The 24,015-nt window shown below is 32.2% G+C and overlaps 1 protein-coding gene across 3 annotated transcripts in view; it reads left to right on the forward strand.

The window, feature by feature from the left end:
• LOC129957523 (uncharacterized) overlaps nt 1-24,015 on the forward strand; it is a 139,431-nt gene that overhangs the window by 106,425 nt on the left and 8,991 nt on the right. For 2 of the 3 annotated variants that reach the window (XM_056069863.1, XM_056069865.1), the window contains exons 2-4: nt 15,775-15,817; nt 17,430-17,714; nt 21,807-21,866. In XM_056069863.1, the coding sequence (XP_055925838.1) occupies nt 15,775-15,817; nt 17,430-17,714; nt 21,807-21,866 (388 nt within the window). Of the gene's footprint in view, nt 1-15,134; nt 15,217-15,774; nt 15,818-17,429; nt 17,715-21,806; nt 21,867-24,015 lie in introns of those variants that run through there. The other variant, XM_056069864.1, reaches the window with a different exon arrangement.

Raw genomic sequence — 24,015 nt, forward strand, 5'->3', positions numbered from 1 at the left:
TATCTTTGTCATAGACAGACAGATATAATGCTGAAAAAATAGGTTTTTAGAACTTCTGAAACATGGAGATTTGTCAAAATCTCGGATTTGAATTCTTTGTCAGCTACAATACTTTCTCTACACTTCGCACATGTGAAACTAAACATTGTTTGAAATAAATTTGATGATTGGTAGCTTAACAGAAGAGGGTGAATCGGGAACTTAAATGTTGATTGAATCCGCGATTAAAATACTACAACATAATTAAAAAAGATATTTCGCTCCGTCTGCGAGAGTTGAAGATTCACTTGAGGTGGTGAGTACCAATGACAAGCGCTTTTGCTTGTGAGTTATTGCTTTAATCCCAATATGAAAAAGAAAGACAACAAAGGCAAAGACAAAGAGCTAGTCAGAAAGTATAAACATTTTGACTGGCATGGACTTTAACAAGATTTCAACAACAAAGAAGTCCTTGTGTCATTACAGATAGAGTTTGTTGAGGGGAGGAGTTTAGCGAATTGAAATGAGTGAGGATAGAAACTGGGACCTTGTGCAGTAACTTAACCATTATGCAAAAGCAATTGCTCGTGCAGCGTAGTTGTTAACTGGCTTATATGCTATTCACCATAGGAGAAAGAGGTCCTTTTGAAATTTAGTATACGGAAAACTTTACTTAGCATTGTTGCGAGTAGCTAAAAGTTGAAAATGAAATGATGACCCTCAAATATCGTAAACGGACACCTGTAAAAATCCATCCAGTCAAATGGTTATCATTGAGAAAAGAGACAAATAAGATCAGTGCCTAGACGTTGTTGGCTGAGAAAGGACCTCAAGCAGGTACTTTAGCAAACTATATTTCCTTAGTTTTCAAGGAAGTGCCTAAAAAGGTAGATCGAATAATACAAATACTATATCAAGAATATATCGTCCTGATGTCTTTTTGTTTCTTCACATTCCCTTAGTAGCAAGATACTTAACAATGGACAACTATTTCGACTTGTCCAACGGCACATGGATAAATCTTTCAAGTTGTATGTGCTAGAGATAAACAAACATAATGGCAAAAATCTACTTTTCACTCATGGAGGTCTAAAATGTAGGGATACGTCAAAACTACGAATTCGAATTTTTTGACGATTTCAGTACTTTTTCTATATTTCGTATTAAAAAAAAGTAAAAATACATCCTACCTTTGCGGAAAATCGATAAATGATTACTTCCGCTCAAACCATTTTAACTGATGATCTCACAACTTAAAAGCTGTGCTTGTAAATTTGCTGCAATAAATATTAAAATGAATCGAATTCACCGAATTCAGTGCTAATTAATTCATTCACTCCATTCACCGCTAGATTACTGTCTTTTCGAAATATATTTACAGAAATGCGGTGCACGTCTCGTTAATTTGTAAGTTAATCAATTACAGGGTCTCCAATAGACTTCTTAAAAGTATTCATTTTGATGGAGAGTGTCGAAGAAAAATCGTTTATAAGATAATCTATGCAGATAGACATCTGTGCTAACATTATATTATATATTTTTTTGTTTTTTTTGTGGGAGTGTGGTATATTTATTTCTGTCAGAAGAATTTTATAAAATGTGATAATTTTTATTTATTTCAAGAGATTGATTTATCTGTCTTAATATTAGTGTTTTTCGTTTAGTTTCGAAGTTTGTTTTTTGTTGTCTTTCTATACCAATTTCAATTTATAAATCTATGCAGAAAATCATGAGAGTTAACTGCTGTTTTCGGTTACTTAAGATTTTATAGAATTAAAAAATATCTAATCGTTCAGGAAATTCTTATGAAGCAATTTTAAGAAATTATTAAAAAAATGCAGACTCAGCCTGAGAATACTTGGAAGAGGACGTTATAATTTCCAAGCCACAAACTTTAGTGCACTAAATGATATAATCTCAAAATATCTGTAAAACAAAATCTATTTTCTTTTTGAGAAAACTAAGAGCGATATGCTTCTGATGTTCTTATGCTTAACGTTAACAACAACAAAATGATATCCAGATTATTGAAACATTTTTTTAAATGATACAAAACGGGTAAATCGTTGAAAAGATTCTCTATTTTCTGAAAGAAATTATGCATTTCGTGCATTTTTCCTTCTTACTGAGAACATTTTTATATTTAAGATCTTTAAAACTTGATATATTTCTAGTTATGCAATGGAATGAATTCGTTTTCGCTAAACAAACTTCAAGCACAGATGAATTTTTCTTTTCTCTTGCTGACAGAACCAAATAATTTTTGTTACTGATAATTTTTTTATTTCATTAATGTAAGTAGAGTATAATGCATTATTGAGATCAAGGAATTAAAAGAAAATGAACTTCCGTCACTCATCTATACTTATAATAAAGCTCAATGTGTGTGTGTGTGTGTGTGTGTGTGTGTGTGTGTGTGTGTGTGTGTGTGTGTGTGTGTGTGTGTGTTGGCGCTCTACAGGCCAGGTCATTTGACATACAGCTATCAAATTTGGTACATGTATACCTTAGAGGTCGGGAATGTGCACCTGGGGTCCCTTTTTTGAAATTTTAATTATTAATTAAAAACTAACTTTCCCGCCAAAAGAATCTTCCATTTTCCCCACCGCCAACTTTTCCGCCAAAAAAAAAATCTTCCATTTTCCCCACCGCCAAATCAGTAAGGATTCAGTTTCTTTTTTCTCCCAACAGTAATGAGGCTAGGGTTAATATTTTTCGGCGGATTATTTTAAACGATTCTGTTTATTTTCTTAATGTTTTATGCATTTAAAATTAAACATTGTTAATTAATCCATGTTTCAGATACATTCTGAAGTACTTTTGAATTAAAATAACACAGAATAAAGGAAATTAAAAATGTATAATCTGCATAGCGTTACCCCAACTGGCGTAGAAAAATTCACGCATTTGCGTTACCTAACTGGCGAAGAAAATTCACGCATGCGCATTGTTCTGATTGTTGTCATGACAACCACTTTCAACGGATGATTTAAATTATTTTTAGGTTAGTTGCATGCTTTTGAAAGTAAATTGTATTTATGTTAGTTATATATTTTTTTGTATATGCTTATAGTTTTAAGTACATCGTTTTTTAAGTAGTTTTTTAAACCTGTTTTAGACCGATTATTTTAAACGATTCATTTTATTTTCTTAGTGTTTAATGCATTTAAAATGAAACATTGTTCATTAATCGATCTGTTCGTTATGAGTCTGAGAAACTTTTGTTGACAAATTCTTGAGATATTACATAAATTAAGAAAGATATTCTTTAGTGCCCATAAAGTGACTCAGTGACTCTATTATCAATAATCATATTATTAAAAAAAAGCTTTGTTTCAGTAAAAAATATTGTTATATTAATTGCAGATTAATCCTTTGCACTTTAATTTAAAGCATAAATTCTACGAGGGGTAACAGAAAATGAGAGAGATACATATCACGTTATGACTGAAGGCCTTTATAATATTATGAGTGAATTATATGACTATCATAATTTGAAGTTTTAAAATATTTTGCTGAAGAATCTATTAAAGTTGGAATTGCATAAAATATTTAATCATTAAAATTTTAACGAGCATAAAGATTGGCGAACCGGCTGGTGGCCAAAGGCGGCTAATAAAGAATATACCTGTAAAATCAAATACTCTACCGGAGGAAAACATTACACGGTGCATGATAAACGTTCAGTTTACCCCGCACCGAGTACAAAGACTTTAGGGTGAAACCTTGTATATATAACAGTCAAAATAGTTAAAATAAATTTAGTGGTATTTTATTTTTTTATTTAACAATTTTTTTATTATTCTTATCAAAATTTAGACCAAATTAAAAAAACTATTCTGAGTATTCTCTTCTAAAAATATTTAAAATCCTTAATTTAATGTTTCATAACATTTGAAATATTAGCACCAAAAGATTGAATTAGAAAATCAGGATATAAAGATCATGTGTTAATTTTTTTTTGAGAAATATTTAAACCCCTTTACAAAATGTTGAAAAAATTCAAGCAACAAAATAAAATTTCAAATTGTTATTTTTATAAGTTGCTAAAATAAAATTTTATAACAAATTCGACCGTGCATTGAAAGACAACAGTTTGGTATTTCTGTTTGGAAGAGAAGCGCCATCAGGTGGTGTTCACGTCATATGACCACTGCTTTTAATTACCAGTTACATAGTAAAAATTGTCGTTGGGTTGTTTGCAAATGGGACGTTAATATAACTAAACGGAGCCCAGTTTCTTTTAAGTGAATGAGTGCTAAAACTAGTAAATAATGTGATATAAGAACTACCTTACATCAAACACGATTTTAAAATTGTTATAGAAGTTTGTTTTATTTTCATGCGAGTTACTATCGTTTGTATCGATCAATAAAAATATTTGTAATGTACAGGGTGTACATTACAGAGTAGCACAGCATGCATTACATGTGAAGCTCTATTATCTTAATCAATCCAATGCAGCAGCCGCCCTTCGCGAATTTAGAAGTTGAAACAATGTACGTAAAGGACATCTATCAATTTATGTATTAAAAGCAGTGATTAAAAAATTTGAAAAAACAGGTCCTCTCGCAACTCGGCCTGGTAGTGGACGGAAATCGGTATCCCAGGATACGATCACAGATGTTGCGACTGCAATCGTTGAAAGAAATCAGACTAGCACTTTTTCTTGCATACAGCCGACCACCCCGCCACCACTGAACGTAGCAGTATCGACAGGATTTGTTGTGTCCGACTGCTCTCTTTAACATTGTCGAAATCAGATTCTGGTAATAGCAGCATGCATGGATTTGTCCGACAACTGGATGTTAGTGCTCCAACAGTATGAAACACTCTTCAATTTTATCCATACAAAATTAGCCTTTTGCATGTATTAAAACCTAGGGATTATGATCTTTGCTTAATCTTTGCTTTGACATTTCTTTCCAGGATGGAGGTCGACGAGGCTTGGCCTTGGACAATTCTCTGGAGTGATGAAGCCCCTTTTTATTGGAATGGGACTATTAACACTCCCAATTCTAGAAATGTGGGCATCTGAACAACTCCATGCATTTCAATATATCCCATTCCATTCTTAAAAAGTAACTGTTAGGTGTGGTTTTACAGTAAATTTTATCATCGGACCATACGTTTTTGAGAATATTCACCCAGCAAGACCGTAACGCTCAAAGATATCATGATATGCTGAGTAGTTTTGTTATCCCACAACTTCAGCAAAGGCAATGCTTAGATAAAATTGTCTTTGTGCAGGATGGAGCACCACCGCATATTGGTACATCCATGCAAAAACTATTGCGCCATCACTTTATAGAAGAAAGAGTCATTAGTCTCTGTTTTCGTGTTGCATAGCCATCTCGCTCTCAGGATCTTAACGCAAGTGACTTTTTTCTGTGGGGTTATTTAAAATGGAAGGTTTATCTTGGTGGAGTTTTGGACTTATCAGTTTTAAAGGAAAACATAACAAGGACTGTTATGAACATGCCTCCTGAAATGTTGCATTCAGCTGTAGAGTGTATAGTGTACAGAATGCAATGCTTAGTCCAAGAAAATGAAGGTCATATTGAAAATAGCTATTGTTTTCACCTGTAAAGCGATTCTGCTGTATAAAAACCAAAGAATAAAAAGGAAGTCGAATAGAATCTCCTCCTGTAGATCTGATGTTTTTATGCTTAAAGTTAAATAACAACAAAATGATATCCAGATTATTGAAACATTTTTTTAAATGATTCAAAACGGGTGTACGATCAATCGTTGAAAAGATTCTGTATTATCTGAAGGAAATTATGAATTTCGTCCATTTTACCCACTAACTGAGAACATTCTTATATTTAAAATCTTTAAAACTCGATATATTTCTAGTTATGCATTGGAATGAATTCGTTTTCGCTAAATAAACTTCAAGCACAGATGAATTTTTCTTTTCTCTTGCTGACAGAACCAAATAATTTTTGTTACTGATAATTTTTTAATTTCATTAATGTAAGTAGAGTATAATGCATTATTGAGATCAAGGAATTAAAAGAAAATGAACTTCCGTCACTCATAAAGAATATACCTGTAACATCAAATACTCTACCGGAGGAAAACATTACACGGTGCATGATAAACGTTCAGTTTACCCCGCACCGAGTACAAAGACGTTAGGGTGAAACCTTGTATATATAACAGTCAAAATAGTTAAAATAAATTTAGTGGTATTTTATTTTTTTTAAATATCAATTTTATTTTTTTATTTAACAATTTTTTTTTATTCTTATCAAAATTTAGACCAAATTAAAAAAAATATTCTGAGTATTCTCTTCTAAAAATATTTAAAATCCTTAATTTAATGTTTCATAACATTTGAAATATTAACATCAAAAGATTGAATTAGAAAATCAGGATATAAAGATCATGTGTAAATCTTTTGAGAAATATTTAAACCCCTTTACAAAATGGTGAAAAATTCAAGCATCAAAATAAAATTTCAAATTGTTATTTTTATAAGTTGCTAAAATAAAATTTTATAACAAATTCGACCGTGCATTGAAAGACAACAGTTTGGTACTTCTGTTTCGAAGAGAAGCGCCATCAGGTGGTGTTCACGTCATATGACCACTGCTTTTAATTACCAGTTACATAGTAAAAATTGTCGTTGGGTTGTTTGCAAATGGGACGTTAATATAACTAAACGGAGCCCAGTTTCTTTTAAGTAAATGAGTGCTAAAACTAGTAAATAATGTGATATATGAACTATCTTACATAAAATATGATTTTAAAAGTTTTATAAGAGTTTTTTTATTTTCATTCGAGTTATTATCGTTTGTATCTATGAATAAAAATATTTGTAATGTACAGGGTGTTTTTTTTAAACTAACGGTACTCGGAGTCCTCTGTAGCTTGAACTATTAGCAGCAAAGCCACTAAATTTTGTATGGGAACTATTGATGACATGGAAAAACGGAATTCGTGAAAAAAAATTAGTTCGAAAATCTGCGGTTATTGGAAAATGTGGCGCTTTACACTTTCAAGGCAGCTAAAATTTTACACAAATGCAAAATCCCGATTACGTAGTTGACACCAGCGCCAGTATTTCGAGTTAAAACAAAGAAGCTGGCCATTGAAAAACATTTCAAGTATCCGTTGATTTGTAAAATGCATCTCACTTTAGCACAGTGTGCATTACTTGTGAAGCTCTATTATCTTAATCAATCCAATGCAGCAGCCGCCCTTCACGAATTTAGAAGTTGAAACAATTTACGTAAAGGACATCTATCAATTAATGTAGTAAAAGCAGTGACTCGGCCTGGTAGTGGACGGAAATCGGTATCCCAGGATACAATCACAGATGTTGCGACTGCAATCGTTGAAAGAAATCAGACTAGCACATCTTGTGTACAGCCGACCACCCCGCCACCACTGAACGTAGCAGTATCGACAGGATTTGTTGTGTCCGACTGCTCTCTTTAACATTGTCGAAATCAGATTCTGGTAATAGCAGCACGCATGGAGTTGTCTGACAACTGGATGTTAGTGCTCCAACAGTATGAAACACTCTTCAATTTTATCCATACAAAATTAGCCTTTTGCATGAATTAAAACCCAGGGATTATGATCTTTGCTTTGACATTTCTTTCTAGGATGGTAGTCGACGAGGCTTGGCCTTGGACAATTCTTTGGAGTGATGAAGCCCATTTTTATTTGAACGGGACTGTTAACACTCCCAATTTTAGAAATTTTGGCATCTGAACAACTCCATGCATTTCAATATATCCCATTCCATTCTTAAAAAGTAACTGTTAGGATTGGTTTTACAGTAGATTTTATCATCGGACCATACGTTTTTGAGAATATTCACCCAGCAAGACCGTAACGCTCAAAGATATCATGATATGCAGAATAGTTTTGTTATCCCACAACTTCAGCAAAGGCAATGCTTAGATAAAATTGTCTTTATGCAGGATGGAGCACCGCCGCATATTGGTACATCCGTACAGAAACTATTGTGCTACCACTTTACAGAAGAAAGAGTCATTAGTCGCTGTTTTCGTGTTGCATGGCCATCTCGATCTCAGGAGATGGCCCATGTGACTTTTTTCTGTGGGGTTATTTAAAATGGAAGGTTTATCTTGGTGGAGGTTCGAACTTATTGTTTTAAAGGAAAACATAACAAGGACTGTTATGAACATGCCTCCTGAAATGTTGCATTCAGCTGTAGAGTGTATGGTGTACAGAATGCAATGCTTAGTCCAAGAAAATGAAGGTCATATTGAAAATAGCCATTTCCTTCAACGGGAAAGCGATTCTGCTGTATAAAAACCAAATAATGAAAAGGAATCCGAATAGAGTCTTCTCCTGTAAATCTGATGTTTTTATGGTTAAATAACAACAAAATGATATCTAGATTATTGAAACATTTTTTTAAATGATTCAAAACGGGTGTATGATCAATCGTTGAAAAGATTCTGTATTTTCTAAAGTAAATTGTGCATTTTTCCTTCTGACTAACAACATTTTTATATTTAAAGTCTTTTGATATATTTCTAGTTATGCAATGGAATGAATTCGTTTTCGCTAAACAAACTTGAAGCACTGATGATAATTTTCTTTTCTCTTGTTGACAGAACCTAATAATTTTTTCATTTCAATAATGTAAGTAAAGTATAATACATTCATTGAAATCAAAGAATTAAAAGAAAATGAATATCCGTCACTCATAGTGAATATGTCTGTAAAATCAAATATTCTAACGGTGGACAAAAACTACACGGAGTAGTCTTAGCCTTCAGGCACACCAAGACAATTGTTTGGTGGATTTGATTATTTTGAATGTGTAATTAGGTTTGTATTTGGTCCTGGAAGGCTTAAACTACACCGTGTACAACGTAAAACTTGTGAAACTTAATATATATAACAGTCAAAATTATTAAAATATATAAAGTGGTATTTAATTTTTTTAAATATCGATTTTATCTTTTTATTTAAGTCTTTTTTTTATTCTTATCAAAATTTTGACTAAATTTAAAAAAAATTTGAAATTGAATTCAAAATTCTTAATTTAATGTTTTATAATTTTTGAAATCTTAATATCAAAAGACTGATCAAGAAAATCGGGACGTAAAGATGGTGTATATAAAAGTATGCGTAAATCTTTTTTTACATTTAAAACCTATAGTAAAATCTTAAAAAAAAATTCAAGCAACAAAATAAATTTACAAATTATTATTTTTATAAATTTTTAAATTAAAATTTTGTAATAAATCTGGTCGTGCATTGAAAGACAATTGTTTGGTACTTCTGTTTTGAAGAGAAGCGCCATCAAGTGGTGTTCAAGTCATATGACCACAACTTTTAATTACCAGTTACATGCTAAAAATTGTTCTTAAATTGTTTGGAAATGAGACGTCAATATAATTAAGCGAAGCCCAGTTTATTTTAAGTAGATAAGTGTTAAAACTAGTAAATCGTGATGATATTGTAATGTAAATACTACCTTATGCCAAGTACGATTTTAAAATTGTTATAAGAGTTATATTTATTTTCATTCAGTTATTATCTTATATATCATTGGCTATCTTTATCAATAAAAAAATTTGTAATGAATTATAATATTCAATAATTACAATAATATAATTATTTGTACTAATTTATTTTACACCATTATATATGTTTACATTACAATGTCGTAGTGACGAAATTGATTCCCCCATAGAATCCAATCATTAATACTTTTATGTCATTTCTTGATGCCAATTATCACATGAAGACGATGAAATAAGAACTTCTCATTGAAGTAATTTACTCTTTCTAATAAAACAAAATGACGACCGAGGGATGGAAAATCCTATTTAGCTCCGAGCGTCACTTACTTGAAAGGCACCCCAGAACATAATATTAATGTTCAATACACTCTTACTCATCAACAATGAGTAAACAAGTGTTAATGAATTTCTTAATCGTCAACAGTAATTGAGTAAGTGTTAATAAAGCTTCTACTCATCAACAGAGATTTAGAAAGTATAAATAACACCAGGGTGCGTAGCATTTGTTTTTGTCTTGTAAGAAGTGTTTAATTAAAGAAGTATTAATTTAAGAAATGTTAAATTAAATTCCTTAAGGGTTTGTCTCTATGATGCCTCCTAAGGCTCGCAGCATTTGTAACACCCTAATGTCCCTCACCCACCTTATGTTACTGGACTTTAGATATTTTTTCATCAGAAAGCAGTGGCGTGTCTGTTTTTGCATTAAGCCACCAAATGCCGCTGCAGTAATACAGGTCTGTAATTCATCTCTTTAGTTAAAGATAGAGAACTCGATATATTTTAGATAAATGTATTTCTCTGGAAATTCGCTATATCATCGTTAGTAAAACTATAGTGATAGATTTATTCAATTCATATTGCTAGATGGCGCTGTAAGTAAGGAAAAGAAGCAGACATAAAAGGAAATTAAAGGAAATTGTAAATGTATGGTTCAGTGTATCTTTTCATACGTTAAGCTCATTCTCTAAATCAATTTTTAAATCAATCGAGTAGTTTGGATTTTTTTTCTGTTACTGTTTGTTGTTTCGAGGCTTAGATTTGAAAGTGATTGTCAACTCTATATCAATTTTTTAAACCTTGGGAAAAAAAACAGCACCATCTATTAGCAGAAAAAAATACAAAAGCTCTTTTAAATCTTATAACAAATTTTTTTCAATAAACCTCTTGAATGATTTATTTTTAATGTAATAAAATATGTAAATTAGAACAAATATATCACTTTTTCTATGGCTTAAAATAGGGTCGCGATAAAATTTTTAATCCTGAATTTTTGTTGGGATTTGTTAAATATTTCAAAAATTAAGACGCTTAGAGATTGCTTAAATTTGTGATAAATATAAAGCTCAATAATACTGTTTTACGTCTAATTATTCAAAATATATAGTTATTCAAGGAAAAGATTTTTAACACGTCGTATATTTACTTTTCATTTTAATTCACGTTCTTTGCAGAATAGTTTTAAATTGTAGCATCATAAAACAAAAAAAACAAAAAAAATTATTCTTAAAAATAGGTATTAAGTTTTCCCAATAAAATTTAGGAAATAGTTTTAAGACAAATTATAATACGTGATATCTATCAGTTTTTTTCTTTTGACTTATCAAGACAAAAAATTTTAAGTTTCTCTGCTGCGCGTAGTGTTTTTCATTTAGAGCAAATTGTAAATATCCCTTATCTCTGTGTGTAAAATTTTACTTATCGGTGAGTCCTTAAATGCACAATCGGTTCACATGTCGAGGTTAAGTGGTTGTCTACTTGTACATGGATTTAAAAAAAAAAAAAATTCGCATACTGGAAATACTGGAATTTTTATATTCAGTTGTCGGGATATTTTTTTAACATTGAACAACATTTTGTCTTCCCGTTGACAAATAGAGTGCTTGCCACTGGTCTGCTCATCGTAAAATAGAATGACAGCTGCAATTAATCATAGTTTTCATTTGAAATTGCTCATCATTAGCACGATGACAGGGGCAAGTTAAAAAGGAAGGTCAAAGATTAACCTTGTAGCTTAGGCCAACCACCTTGAAGTAAATGCCATTTCGGTGAATTATCCAGTGATGTGGATAGATTGTGATAAAGACAGAAAATGACCGCAATAAATTCTGTAGATGCTGCTTTATTCAGTGATTGCGGGGTGATCGACTGTACATAAGAGCTGCACTTGACATATCACATCCGTTCAAGATATAAATGAGCAGTATCCTTTGATTGTATCATATTTACTGATTTCGGAATATAACACACATATCTTCACTTTTCTTCGTTTCTTTCATCGGAGTGTTCAGAAAATCGTTAGAAAAACTGAAGGATCAATATCTCACAAACCATGAAACTACTGACATACAGAACCACAATTTCAACAGTTAGTGTATCTGCTTCCTCTACTGCCGATTTTATTCTTGCAGTTGTTTTTTATGGAGCTTTTTTTTCTCAGGATTTCAATGAATGAACTTTGTTGTTTTCATTTGTTAAAGGCAATTATGGTAAGGTTTTAATTTCTGGGTTTCATCGAAGATGAAAATAGCGCGTTTGTATAAGCATTTTATTTTTGCTTTTGAATTTTATTATACTAGTATATCTACTATGTCTTCCATCATTTGAACATTGGGATATTCTTTTTATGTTTATGTGTGTTACTGCTTTCTATATGTGCTTTTCAACTTAATCTTCTGAGCCCAAAATTGGTTTACTAACAATTTAATTTAAATATTTTATTTTAGTCAAATGAACTATAATGTATACACTTACCCCCATTACCAGAGTGTTACCACCCATTTTCTAGCGATGACTGTAAGCTTTTTAATAAATAAATAACATTTTCTCTCCCCGTCGACCTTCAAGTAGGCGGGTCGTCGTGGGGTAGACCAAGATCAATATTCCATCGAAGATGTTCAAGGAGATTACAGGAGATTACGGCCGCTAACCCTGGCTAGGCTCTCCGTAAACAACATCATTAACAGGATTTATCAAGTTAGAATACTGTCCAAGATTCTACAACCTCAAGTCAATCTACGGGATTTTTTAATTGTTTTAATAAGAGGTTGGTCTATTATTTGGTCACACCAAGTTCTAGAATATAAGGTACTAATAACTCTCTTTCTTCATCCTCCACCGATCAAAACGGATCTTATGGTAGCATTTGTTATTTGCATTTCCAAAATATGCATTTTCTAAAAAGAATTTCAGTTATTGATTGAGCATGTGACAAACGCAATATCGACTTTAAACAAAAGAGTATTTTAAATAAAAGTTAAAACTATTAGAATTTATTTGGTGGTTAATTATTGATAATTATAGAATTATTTTTATTATTATAGGTTTTTAATGCAAATTTATATTTGTATTTTTAGTGTCTTAAAGAATGCAGAATTTCCAGCCTCCCAATTTTCATGCCCTCCGACGCTTAGCATTGCGATTATAATCCTGTCGATATTGCTACGTTCAGTGGTGGCGGTGTGTTCGGCTGTACGCAAGAAGAAGCACTGTGATTATCAAAAGACTTAAATCTGCAATATTCCTTTCCTTTTGCTTTTACAAGTATACAGTTTGAAGAAATCTTTAACCTCTATATGCTGAATTAATTTATTACTTTTGAATATATATACATATTTTTAAAAAACTGTCAATAAATTACACCAAGCAAAAGCAAAATAATTTAATTTTAGTCTTGCACTGCCATCTACCGCCTAATTTTGGAACTTCCTTCTTCATTGCTCCTTCTACTGTCAAAAGAGTCAGTCAACTAGTCTGAACTCAATTTTTTTTAATATTTGAGTCTGAAACGAGATGACTTTTGATGAAGGGATATGTGATTAAGAATGCTTTTCATTGTCATCATGGTATAAAGGATTAACGAAGGAATTCTGTAACTCATTTAATTAGAAAATCAGGTAATTTATGAGACCTCTATCTTTTTTTAATACGAGTATTATTATTTTCAACAATTGCTTTTTTCAGTCCATTAGCAGGTACAAATTAAACATGAATACGTATGCCGTTTTAAAATAAAAGGCCAGTTCTAGAAGTGGCATTTAAAAAAAAATGTGCAAGTTCTTTGAAGACAAGCGAATGATTTCTGTTTTTTATATTATTTGGGTAAGATGTTTCTGTTTCTGATATTATAATCCACTCAATTGCGTATTGCGCATCCGATGTAAATACATTCATATAAATAACATTTGATTATAAGTATGAAATCAAGAAAATATACTGATAATCGAGGTATCATAAGAAAATACCTCGTCTTTTCAAAATATTTTAGTTATGGGGCTATAAGTAGTACATAAATTATAATTTTGATGTTTTAAATAACAGCCGATATAAATTATTTTTATAGAGAGGTTTTCTTAAATATTAAATGAATGGTTCTTTCATGGTTGATTGAGAAATAGTTGAATGATAGGTGGTTCGTTGATGTATGATTCTTTAAATATCTTTCATCATTTATGAGTGTGGAATCGTGCAGTACTTTTATGTGGTAATTACGACAATTAAGGAAATCAGGTTTTAAAGAACACCCATTGAGAATAGGGATGGCACAGTATGGCCAGAAATCGTTCCTGTTCCAAAAAACTTCAAAACAACTTACACATAATCAGAAGAATCGAACCTTGAAGGTAGAATCCTCCTACCTTAAAGAATATCGCTAGTCTACATAGATTCGGAAAATATTTTCTTTATACTAATATTGTAGCAGAGAAGAACCGTGTGTTCAATAAAGTCGCTAATCTCAACTCGAGATTTTTTTCAAGGAACTAAACCTTACATATATTTTTATCCACAAGATGAAATGACTCGAATCTTCCAGATTTTGAAAGATACAGAAATTATAAGAACATTCTAGAACAAACGAGAAATAGCAGAAAGTAAATCAATAAGAAAATAAGTTTTAGGCGACTCGCTTGCAGTCGGATACGAATCTGCGAACTGCAGCTTTCAGTTCATAGCATTCTACCACTGAGCCATTCGGTCCGCGCCTAGTTGGAACAAGTTTCATTACAATATCATGGGATTCTATACATTTGAAACCTTTTAAATCTTTTTTTTTTTTTTGTGTCTGCATGTGAAGCTTCTTGAAGATAATGACATTCGACCTACAAGCATAGCAAATTTTTAATAAAATCGGATCTAAAATCCAGTATTTTTCGATCTTGAAATCAAAATTCCATTACTGAGTCACATGTATCCCATAAACGCCTGTTTATCTTAGTTTGCTAAGCGGAATTCAGTACAATTTAAACTTTGTTTTTTTTTTGGGGGGGGGGACAATGTAAAGGCTATCTTCTTCCATTTACAAATATTTCCATATTATCTTCCCATTTACAAATAATCCCATGTTATAATAGCAATGACCATGTTTCAAAAATGCTTTGGCAAAGATCAATAAAATGGCTTATTGATTATCATTGCATTTTTCTTCGACGAAGGTTAAAAACCTAGAGCAACTTTCACCTGTTTCTCAACAAATATTTTCCAAGATTTCTGACAGCCACCATCATTCCATAATGGTGGCAAATGTTTACAAGCGCTCTGTTATTCGGACAATGTTAAACAATCAAGTGCATGCATTCATTCGATGATGGAATTCTTGACTACAGACTATATAAGGAACTAATATTGCCATAAAGTGGCTTTTTAAGAAAGAATTTTTTGAAAATCTGTGTTTCATTCATTCATTGAACCTCTGGAATATTTTCTTGACGTCATGCTTGGTGTTAGTTTATTTTTTTATAGACTTGATTAGAATTTAAAGAAGCCGATTATTTAACGTTATTAGTGAATTTTAACAATTTTATAGTAGTAAACACGACTGTTTAGGGCTGTAAAATGCAATTGTTGTATTTTAATTCTTCGTCGTATGTAAAAATATCCTTTGACGGATACAAACATCTAGCAAATGTTGCTTTTTCTTTTTTGAACTTTTATTAAAAGTGTCCTTTTTCGGATGCCAGATCATTTGATATTGTTTAATATCTTTTGATATCTAAGATAATCCATATCTATAATATTGATTAATATTATAGATATCGATTATCTTTTTAAAATTCGTTCTAATCATTAATTTAAAAAAAATCGCTTCCAATTCTTTGGCTTTATTTCTCTGAGATTGGCAATTACACAACAAACTGATTGGTGATTTTGCAACAAATAAACCGAACTGTTCTCTCATTATGTAAACTTGTGTAAGCTGTAATATAGATCTTTGTAATAGATAACTGTAATATATAGTTGATAAAGGCCGTTCGCGAAGCTAAATATTTTTTCATTTCAGGATACTCCCAATGAAATCACAAATGAGCCTACTTTACATCCTGGTAAGTATATATATATTGATTTTTTAAAGATTTTGATCTAATAATATCCATTCTTCTATTGAAAAATGTCTGAAGCACAGGGTGTTTCGGAAAGAATGAACAGATTGGGAGTCTTGAAGTTTTATGAACTCGAAAGTGTCGGTTCGATCAATGTTCAAGTATTATATATAGACAACCACACACAGATAACGTCAAGGCTATAGCTAAATTTGTTCCACAAGTTTTCGAAAGCTCCCGATGGATTTCACTTTTGTTGATATCTTTCCTATCGTCTTTCAGGGCTGTAAATAACCAAGAAAAATAGTACTGGCAGAGAGTGCTATCGACAGCAGTATGCAGGTACCAGAAAAAGGCAAGAAAAACTTGCCCATCACCAGTATGTTATCCGTGATGTTTATGGTAAACATATAGAAATACTTGTAACACTTTCGAAGTTTCGATAATTCAAATGCTATACAATTGGCTTCATTATTTTTTAATAAAGAGTAATTAAAATTCTTTCGAAACGGCCCCTTATTTTCTAATCCTCAAATTTTCTTCATGAATCGGACCTTTTTCTATTGCTTATGGTTTTGGAATTATTACCCAATTTTCGCCATAAGCAAGATAATTGTTTAGGAATGCTGTGGCTTAGGAAAAGAAATCTGAATACTTTTAAAACTAAGCAAGTCTTGTTATACATTATAAATTACATTGATATAAATTGCAATCCTTTTCCAATCTTGTTGATTTCTATGTAAATATGAAAAAATGAAAACAATATTAAATCATTACTGAATGTTTGTTCCTGACGTCATTCTGTTTTAGTATATCAAAAATTTAAATGAACTAATTCTGTTGATCATTAGTTTGCAGTCATTGAACAATGGATTTTTTTCCTGTATGGCGTATTTTGCAATATTTTATTGTCGTTTTTTCAGGAAAAAGTTGATATTCCTTGTATTTATGCGAGAAGCCGCAACGAGATTTTTGCAAGTCCGGAAAGCGGATTTCTTATCGAAACGGAAAAAAATGCTTTTATGCTGCAGAAAATTCTAGTTGAATAAGTGTGTAAAAACCATAACATTAAATACAAAAAAGTTTTCAGATAAATATAAACATAAAATTCCACATAGAAAAATAACATAAGTATGAAATCTTTAGATGAATTTTGAAGATAAGTGCATTTTAAAAATTGAAGCAAGACTTCAATTGAAATTGTTATTTATTGATTAAAATATTATATTACTAAATTCGAAATAAAATTGATTCAAGCTTTTCTTCCCAGCATTCCAACATTGAAATGCAAGCTCGTACATCGAGCTTCAGAGGCCATAGATCTGTCTCCCGAAATAAAATTGGGAAATTCTTGAACTGCCTAAATAATTTTGATTGCAACTAGTGTAAAACTGATTCCATTGAAAATCCGATTTTACGCTATATTTTTTAACTCTTGGCTATTGGAAGTTCGAAATGTGTTTTGCCGGGTTTAATTGTAGTTTACCATCTTTACATAGCGAAATTAATTCCACGACATTAATTAAACAATCAACTGATCCTCTTAGTCCAAAGATTTCCCAATAATATTTAGAATAAGTATGTTTAGACATAAGGAATTTATTTTTTATTGCAGGTTCTCCCACCCGAACCACATCTTCCCCAGCAATTCTTGGGATTCCGAATGACGAATCCAGTTCTCAAGACAATAGTAGTTCCGAAATTCCTTTTAAAAAACAACGTCCACACTCTTGTCCTCAGACCCTGTCAGAAGAAACCCCTTTGAACTCCTCAAATGAGCCAGGTGAACATGTGGAAAATGACCGGAACAACGAACAGCAGACAGATGGAAGCCGGTCAACTCGTTGTTCTGCTTTTATAGACTTCTACAGGGATTCTGTAATCGAATATAGAAACTCTAGTATGTATATTCAGTTCTAAAATTCTTGTATGTATATTCGGTGATATGCACTAATCATTTATCTTCGATGATCCAGTTTATTGGGAGTGTGGAATTTGTAGGGGAGACAGTTTGGATTCTTTGCATGTAGTTGATGATATGTCGACTTTAAAGACCAGATAGCTCGAAACCATATCTTTCCAAAGATCCGCAATATATATTGCCTGCATAAACTGGAATAACTTGCAATCACCGTGACTCAGTTGGCGGAGCATCTCGTTTCTGGTTGGTCCGTGGTTCGAATCCCAACCGCTGTGTTCTAACCAAAAACTGGAATTGTTTTATTTAAATTGTTATTAAATGTTGTTTTTTATGTAAAGTTTGGAAAGTTCTAGATCATTTTTAACCCCTTAACCTACACTCACGGGCATAGCTCGTAGTACGAAGATCGGGCCGAAACTACAAATAAATGTTATTGAGTTATGTTATATTTTAGAGATTGATGATAATTCTTTCGTATATCTACCAAAATTATTACATCGGGTTGCAATGACCTATCAAATATCCCAAAAAATTAAACCAGCTGAGTTTTATACACAGTATTGTATTCCATAAGTCGTGCGAGTACAACTTAGGACCGAGGAATGGCTCGAAGTCAGCGTGACCTTGTTTACGTTTGTGGCCCAAACTTTCGGAACATAAATCATAGGTTAATGGGTTAAATATTCAAATTGGATTGTTCTCGAACATTCTATACATGTATGAAAACAGAGTCCCATCACTGATGGGTAAGTTCTCAGTTTCATGCTGTTATGAGTAGCTTCTTTATAATAAATCTAATTGTTCCTTAAAACTAAAGAGCGAAGATCTTTATATCTACATGACAATATGAACCAAAAGCATTCTAAATTTGAAGTAGAGGTCAAACGTCCCATGGCTAGTAGGGCCTGGAAGTTTGAAGCTCATGCTGCTGATTAGGATATCGTCATTTAAGTCTGTCTGGTAATTACTTTCAAAACTAACTTGTGCTCATTCAAAACGGAAAGCGAATGACACTGAATTTAATCTTTGAAATTGCTATCATTATCTTGCTACTAGATAGGGCAATACTACAAATAGAGAAATTAATATAGTTTGGCCAAATCTCTTGAAGATAATCAACGTCTGCTGAAAAGATGTAGTAACTATATTCCCTGATTTAGAGCCCCCAATATCTTTGACTTCGATAATATATTGAATAAATTATTGCCATAACCTATTTAGTTGATAGCTTCTTACTCGCAGAATTTTCTAAAACTGGTTTAAAGTGATGTCCGACATGAGTTGGTGATTTTGTATCTTGGATGCATATCTAAAATTCACTATTTAGCAATATGAAGATATAGTTATTCTTACTTTCCTATACTGTAATTAAAATTTATATAACATAAAGTTTGGTGTTGTAATTTAACCCAAAGTGTTAGTATTAATGAGAAGACAAATACTAACATAGGTAGTAATAGACAATTTTCCTAAAGTTATCTGCAGAAATATGGTTCCATTCAAACAAAACCTCTGCTAATGTGTTTAAATGATAACACACTACTATTACAATAGTAGAAATGTTCTAGGTTCAAATGTTGGGTTGAAAATTTTTCTGTTGTCAACTTTATTGAATATCTGTGTTTCAGTTTCTAAGATGAGTTATGTTTATGTTGAATCAATAGCCTATTTCGTTGTTTCTACCTTGAAGGTGTTGATTCGTTAAGAACTTGATGTAGTTTAAGAAATCATTTTTGTATTAAGATATTTTTTTTATATTGTTCGCGTCTCTTGAATTATTAATTATCTAACAAAGAGATTCCACTCCTAATATTTAAAGTAAAATGCACAGTATTCTACTAGGTAGAAATTCGCGATTTGCTTCTCTGAATTCTATACCCTTGAATTAAAATGTTACCCTAATGGTCATAAGACAATAACAAGCGGGTGAAAAAACTTCCTCACTTGCTCCCAAATCAAGATGTATCATCCCCCCCTCCCACTTCGAATTAAAAATGGAGACCTTGCAAAAAACCTTGAAGGTCGCAAATGTTTCGATTTTTATTGTCAAATACGCATTTTGTCCCTTTTTTTATTTCAGAGTTGTATTAAAATTCTAGTCGTGCATCGAATTTCATTTATCTTATTCAGTGCATATGAATGGACAAAAGCTATACTGTCAATCTTTTAAACGATTTGGCTGAAAATGTAATATATACTTAATGCTGATATTATATAATTTTTTTTTTCACTTTTTGCACCTATGTTCATTAGCTATCGAACTGATAAGCTTAAATCTGCAAGTGAAGTTCACTCCAAATTGGATAGAAACGTTCAAATTTGATGCAATAACGACCATCTATTAGGAATTTTTTAATCGTCTTTTTTTTCGGACCTGGGGAGACTGAAAAAATGGAGAATCGCCAAAATCGTGTTCAAATGTTCTGTCGGTTGCTTTGTATGCGAGAAAGCAAAAAGCAGTCTTGGTGATTTGGAAATTTAATTCACTCGAATGAAACCAGAAAGACATTCGACGTTCTCCTACACGCATGCATATCTCTTTTGCAAATCCCGGGATGCATCTCCAAGTGTCCAGTGATCTTCTCCTTTGAGCTGTGCAAGGGCAGGAGTCACTCACTCGAGTGAGATTTAAAGCCTCAATTTGAAGGAGAAAGATTTTTTTGTCCTTACTTTGAGGCTTACTCTTAGATGCGGCTTACTCTTATGTGTTAAGGGAAAAGTATGATATCTTGTTGTAGAGATACGGAGTGGATAATTGCAAAACAATTTTTAGCAGCAGAGCAGAATGAGGCTTTTGAAATTAAGATAGAAGTTTCATATGTAGCTCGGACAGTGTTAACCCATTTCGTACGGCGCTTCCAGGTCTCGCACATTTTTGAACGCTCTAGTAGCATGCTTGGCCAGCAATAGGATGCACATTTGCACAATTTTAATTTGCATTTGGTATTATATTTACATAAAGCATTCTTAAATATTGCTATATATTTTATACATGTATTTATTATGAAAGATTTTTTACATTTTAACTATTTCAAATTTGAATAATGCTTTGGAGTGTGATATTTGGTCAAGCATATTCCCTTGTGCAATGCAGTTCAGCACGATTTGCAGCAGTAGCTTGTTTTGGGGCATTAAGAACAGCTCACGAATTTTCTCGTATTTCGCGTCCCATCTGCTACTGACCGCTCACGAGTTTTCTCGTATTCCGTGTCCCTTCTGTTATTGCTTCATAAATAACAAAGTTATGATGACTTTAGAACGTACAAGTAAACGTGCTGTCCCAGGCGTATGTCTTACAGATGTCTTTGCGGTCCTTAATGTGTTAAGTATTTGCCTGTGGTTGGTTATGCATCGATTTAGCTGAAAAACCATGAAAACGAGATGTGATCCGGCCACAAAGTTTGGCCTGCTAAAAACGTGAAATCTCGTGAACACGTACGCAGTGTGTTAACTTATTGGGCTGGATCCACCTACAAGGTTGGTTACGAAGTCCCGCGATGATGGGAAACGGTAATAATATTAAAAGGAGTTAACTGTATTTTTACTTGTTTTTATTTTTATTGTATTTCGTAAAAAATGACTTAATGAGGAATTTCAGTTAGTCCATCGTTAACGCTGGTTTAAGTTGGACTGTTCGGTTCGGTTCGGTTTGAATACATCGGTTCCAAACTAGAGAATTTTAATAATATGAAAAGAATAACATTAGCAGTGATATTATATTTTTATTTGATGTATTTCGTAATAGGTTATCATAAATATTTTACAATTTGGTTATCAGTTCCAGAAATTCAGCGCTAGATGGTACCACGCATATAGAATTGAATTGAAACGAATCGATGAACTGACAAATATATATATAGAAAATATGATATTCTATATAGGAATGAATGAAAAGTGGAAAAAACTCCATAATTACAAGTTGTTGAATATAAAATAAGTAAAATGAAATAAAAAAATTCAATTACCAATCATTCCAGCGTTGTATCTTGAATGTGTTTTATGAATCTGGTACTTCATAAAACAAATGCTTTAAGAAACAAAACATAAATTTCAATCTAATTTCTTTTTCAGGATTCATCCATTTCTTCCAATTTCTGTTTTCTCTCATACCGATTTCTGGCATAATCATGGGTAAGTCATTTCTTTCCACGCTGTACATTTTCCATGTATAGAATAAGTGTCCTTGTTTCTTCCAATGATTTCGCCAAATTGATTTCATAATGTGGATTATAACCCTGATATATTTGTTCTAAATGAATAAATCAAAGCTGGATGGTTGTTTTAACCCTTTGCATTCGGGTTATGACTAGCATTCAAGACCGTGCATCAAATTGACGTTTTATTTAATTTCGATTGTTAAACATACCTGCAGAGTAGTAAGAAGATGCAAATTAATTAAACGGAGAATTCAACTTATAACAGTTATATATATTTTTCGGAGCAATAAAGACTTTGTATTAGGTGAATAATTATGCATCAAATTACTTTTCCGAATGTTATAGGGTTCATTTACATCCATTATGGACATATTTAAAGAAATTTATGTAACCTTTGGTCAGTTTTAAATCTAATAAAAAAACATTTCGAAGGTGGTTTGGATTTTCCATCTGATAGACCTATCGGCGCAAATCCTTCCCGGTTGAAAGATTTGACTTGGAATGTTGAACACGGATAAATAATGTTTGGATCAAATTGTGAAGGGTTATTTCAAAATATTAAAAACTTATAATCGTAACTCGTAGATTTATAATACTCCAAAAAATAAACTTTCTAACAAATGGTTCGTGTATTTACCGAAATAGGCTACAACTGAGTGAGAATCGAGAATAAAAAAACTAACATTCCAAAAGGAATAAGACACGACTGTATCTCCGTAACCTTCTTTAAATTCCCTTCCGAATTGCTTTAATTCTTTTCCATTTTTAAACTTTTAACGCTCATTTTATTTTAATTCTTTACCTTTTTTCCGTATAAAACTTAACTCTGCTCATGCAGCATGTTCCACTCCCCGTTGCATCCTGATAGCCAATCAGAAAGCAAGACTCGCCATGTTCCTCCTACCAACTCTTCAAGAAAGATTATAAATGGAAAATCTCTGGACGTTTGCTATTATATTTTTATCTTAATTTATAGTATTTTATTTTAATCTATTTCACCTTATTTTATTTTCTCCTTTGACATTAATTTACTTGCAGATTAAACAGAAAGGTATTAAAATATTAAGGTTCAAATCAAATTCTTAACTAAGTGCAAATAAATTAACTATTGGGTCTCGGAAGTGAAGGATTATCGAGTCCAGGTGCTCAGCCGAAATAACCATCACGTCGTCGCCACTTTCAGTGGACAGTATACGAAGATATCGTTTCCTACTGAACGTCAAGCCTTCTGAAACATCCTAATTTACCGGAGATAAAGCCTTCTGACCGGGGCTGGTGTTCTTCATTAGGGTTAAGATATGATGTGATTTTGAACGCCAGAAGAGCCAGCTTTAGTTATCTCAGAAGCCTAAAACCTTGTTTTTTCTAGTATACAGCAAGAGTTAAAAGATGTATCAAAGCTTAGCTGAAAAAACTTTTCATTCAAATTAATTCGTCAGAGGCAAGTGATTTTACTATAAGGCGGGACGAATGCTTGAATGAATGAAACTCCAAGGAATCTTTGAAGTTTGAGAAGGCCAATTGATGACATGAAAAGTTGCAATTGTTGCTGCCAGAGTGGTGTACTGTATTGTTCCAATTTGTTAACCCTTTCGCTGTCCTCTTCTGTCGGCGAATAATTTGTTTTACCTCTGTTTCACCGCATTAAAACAAAAATAAAAACTCGAGTAAACATTTACAAAGTGATTTAAATGCTTAAAAGTTTTAAAATGTAGAACGCTTGTAGCGCGTTATAGCTACCTTGGAGAAGTTTCCACTTGAAAACGCCAGACGCGTTACGGACGGCAAAGAGGTCAGAGCAAAAATAAGTTTATCTGTTTAATGAATATAAAATTATTCGTCCCGTTTTGCTACTGACCACACAAGCAAAGACCTTGTTTCATTCCACAAACCACTTAGGATATAGAACAGTTGACGTAGGTGGGTTCACATCCAGCTTTTTGATTAATAAAAAAAATTGCATTCAAAAAGACCAATAGAGGATAATACAATAAATATACATAATGATATAACAAAGCATTCTTATGAATATAAAAAAAAACTATTGTACATAAACTAAAACCATAGAGAAAAACCAAGGTTAACCTTGAAAGTGGCCCTCCAAAACACAAAGTGATATAACT

Source organism: Argiope bruennichi, chromosome 11 (assembly GCF_947563725.1).
Source record: "Argiope bruennichi chromosome 11, qqArgBrue1.1, whole genome shotgun sequence".
Classification (NCBI taxonomy): Eukaryota; Metazoa; Arthropoda; class Arachnida; order Araneae; family Araneidae; genus Argiope; species Argiope bruennichi.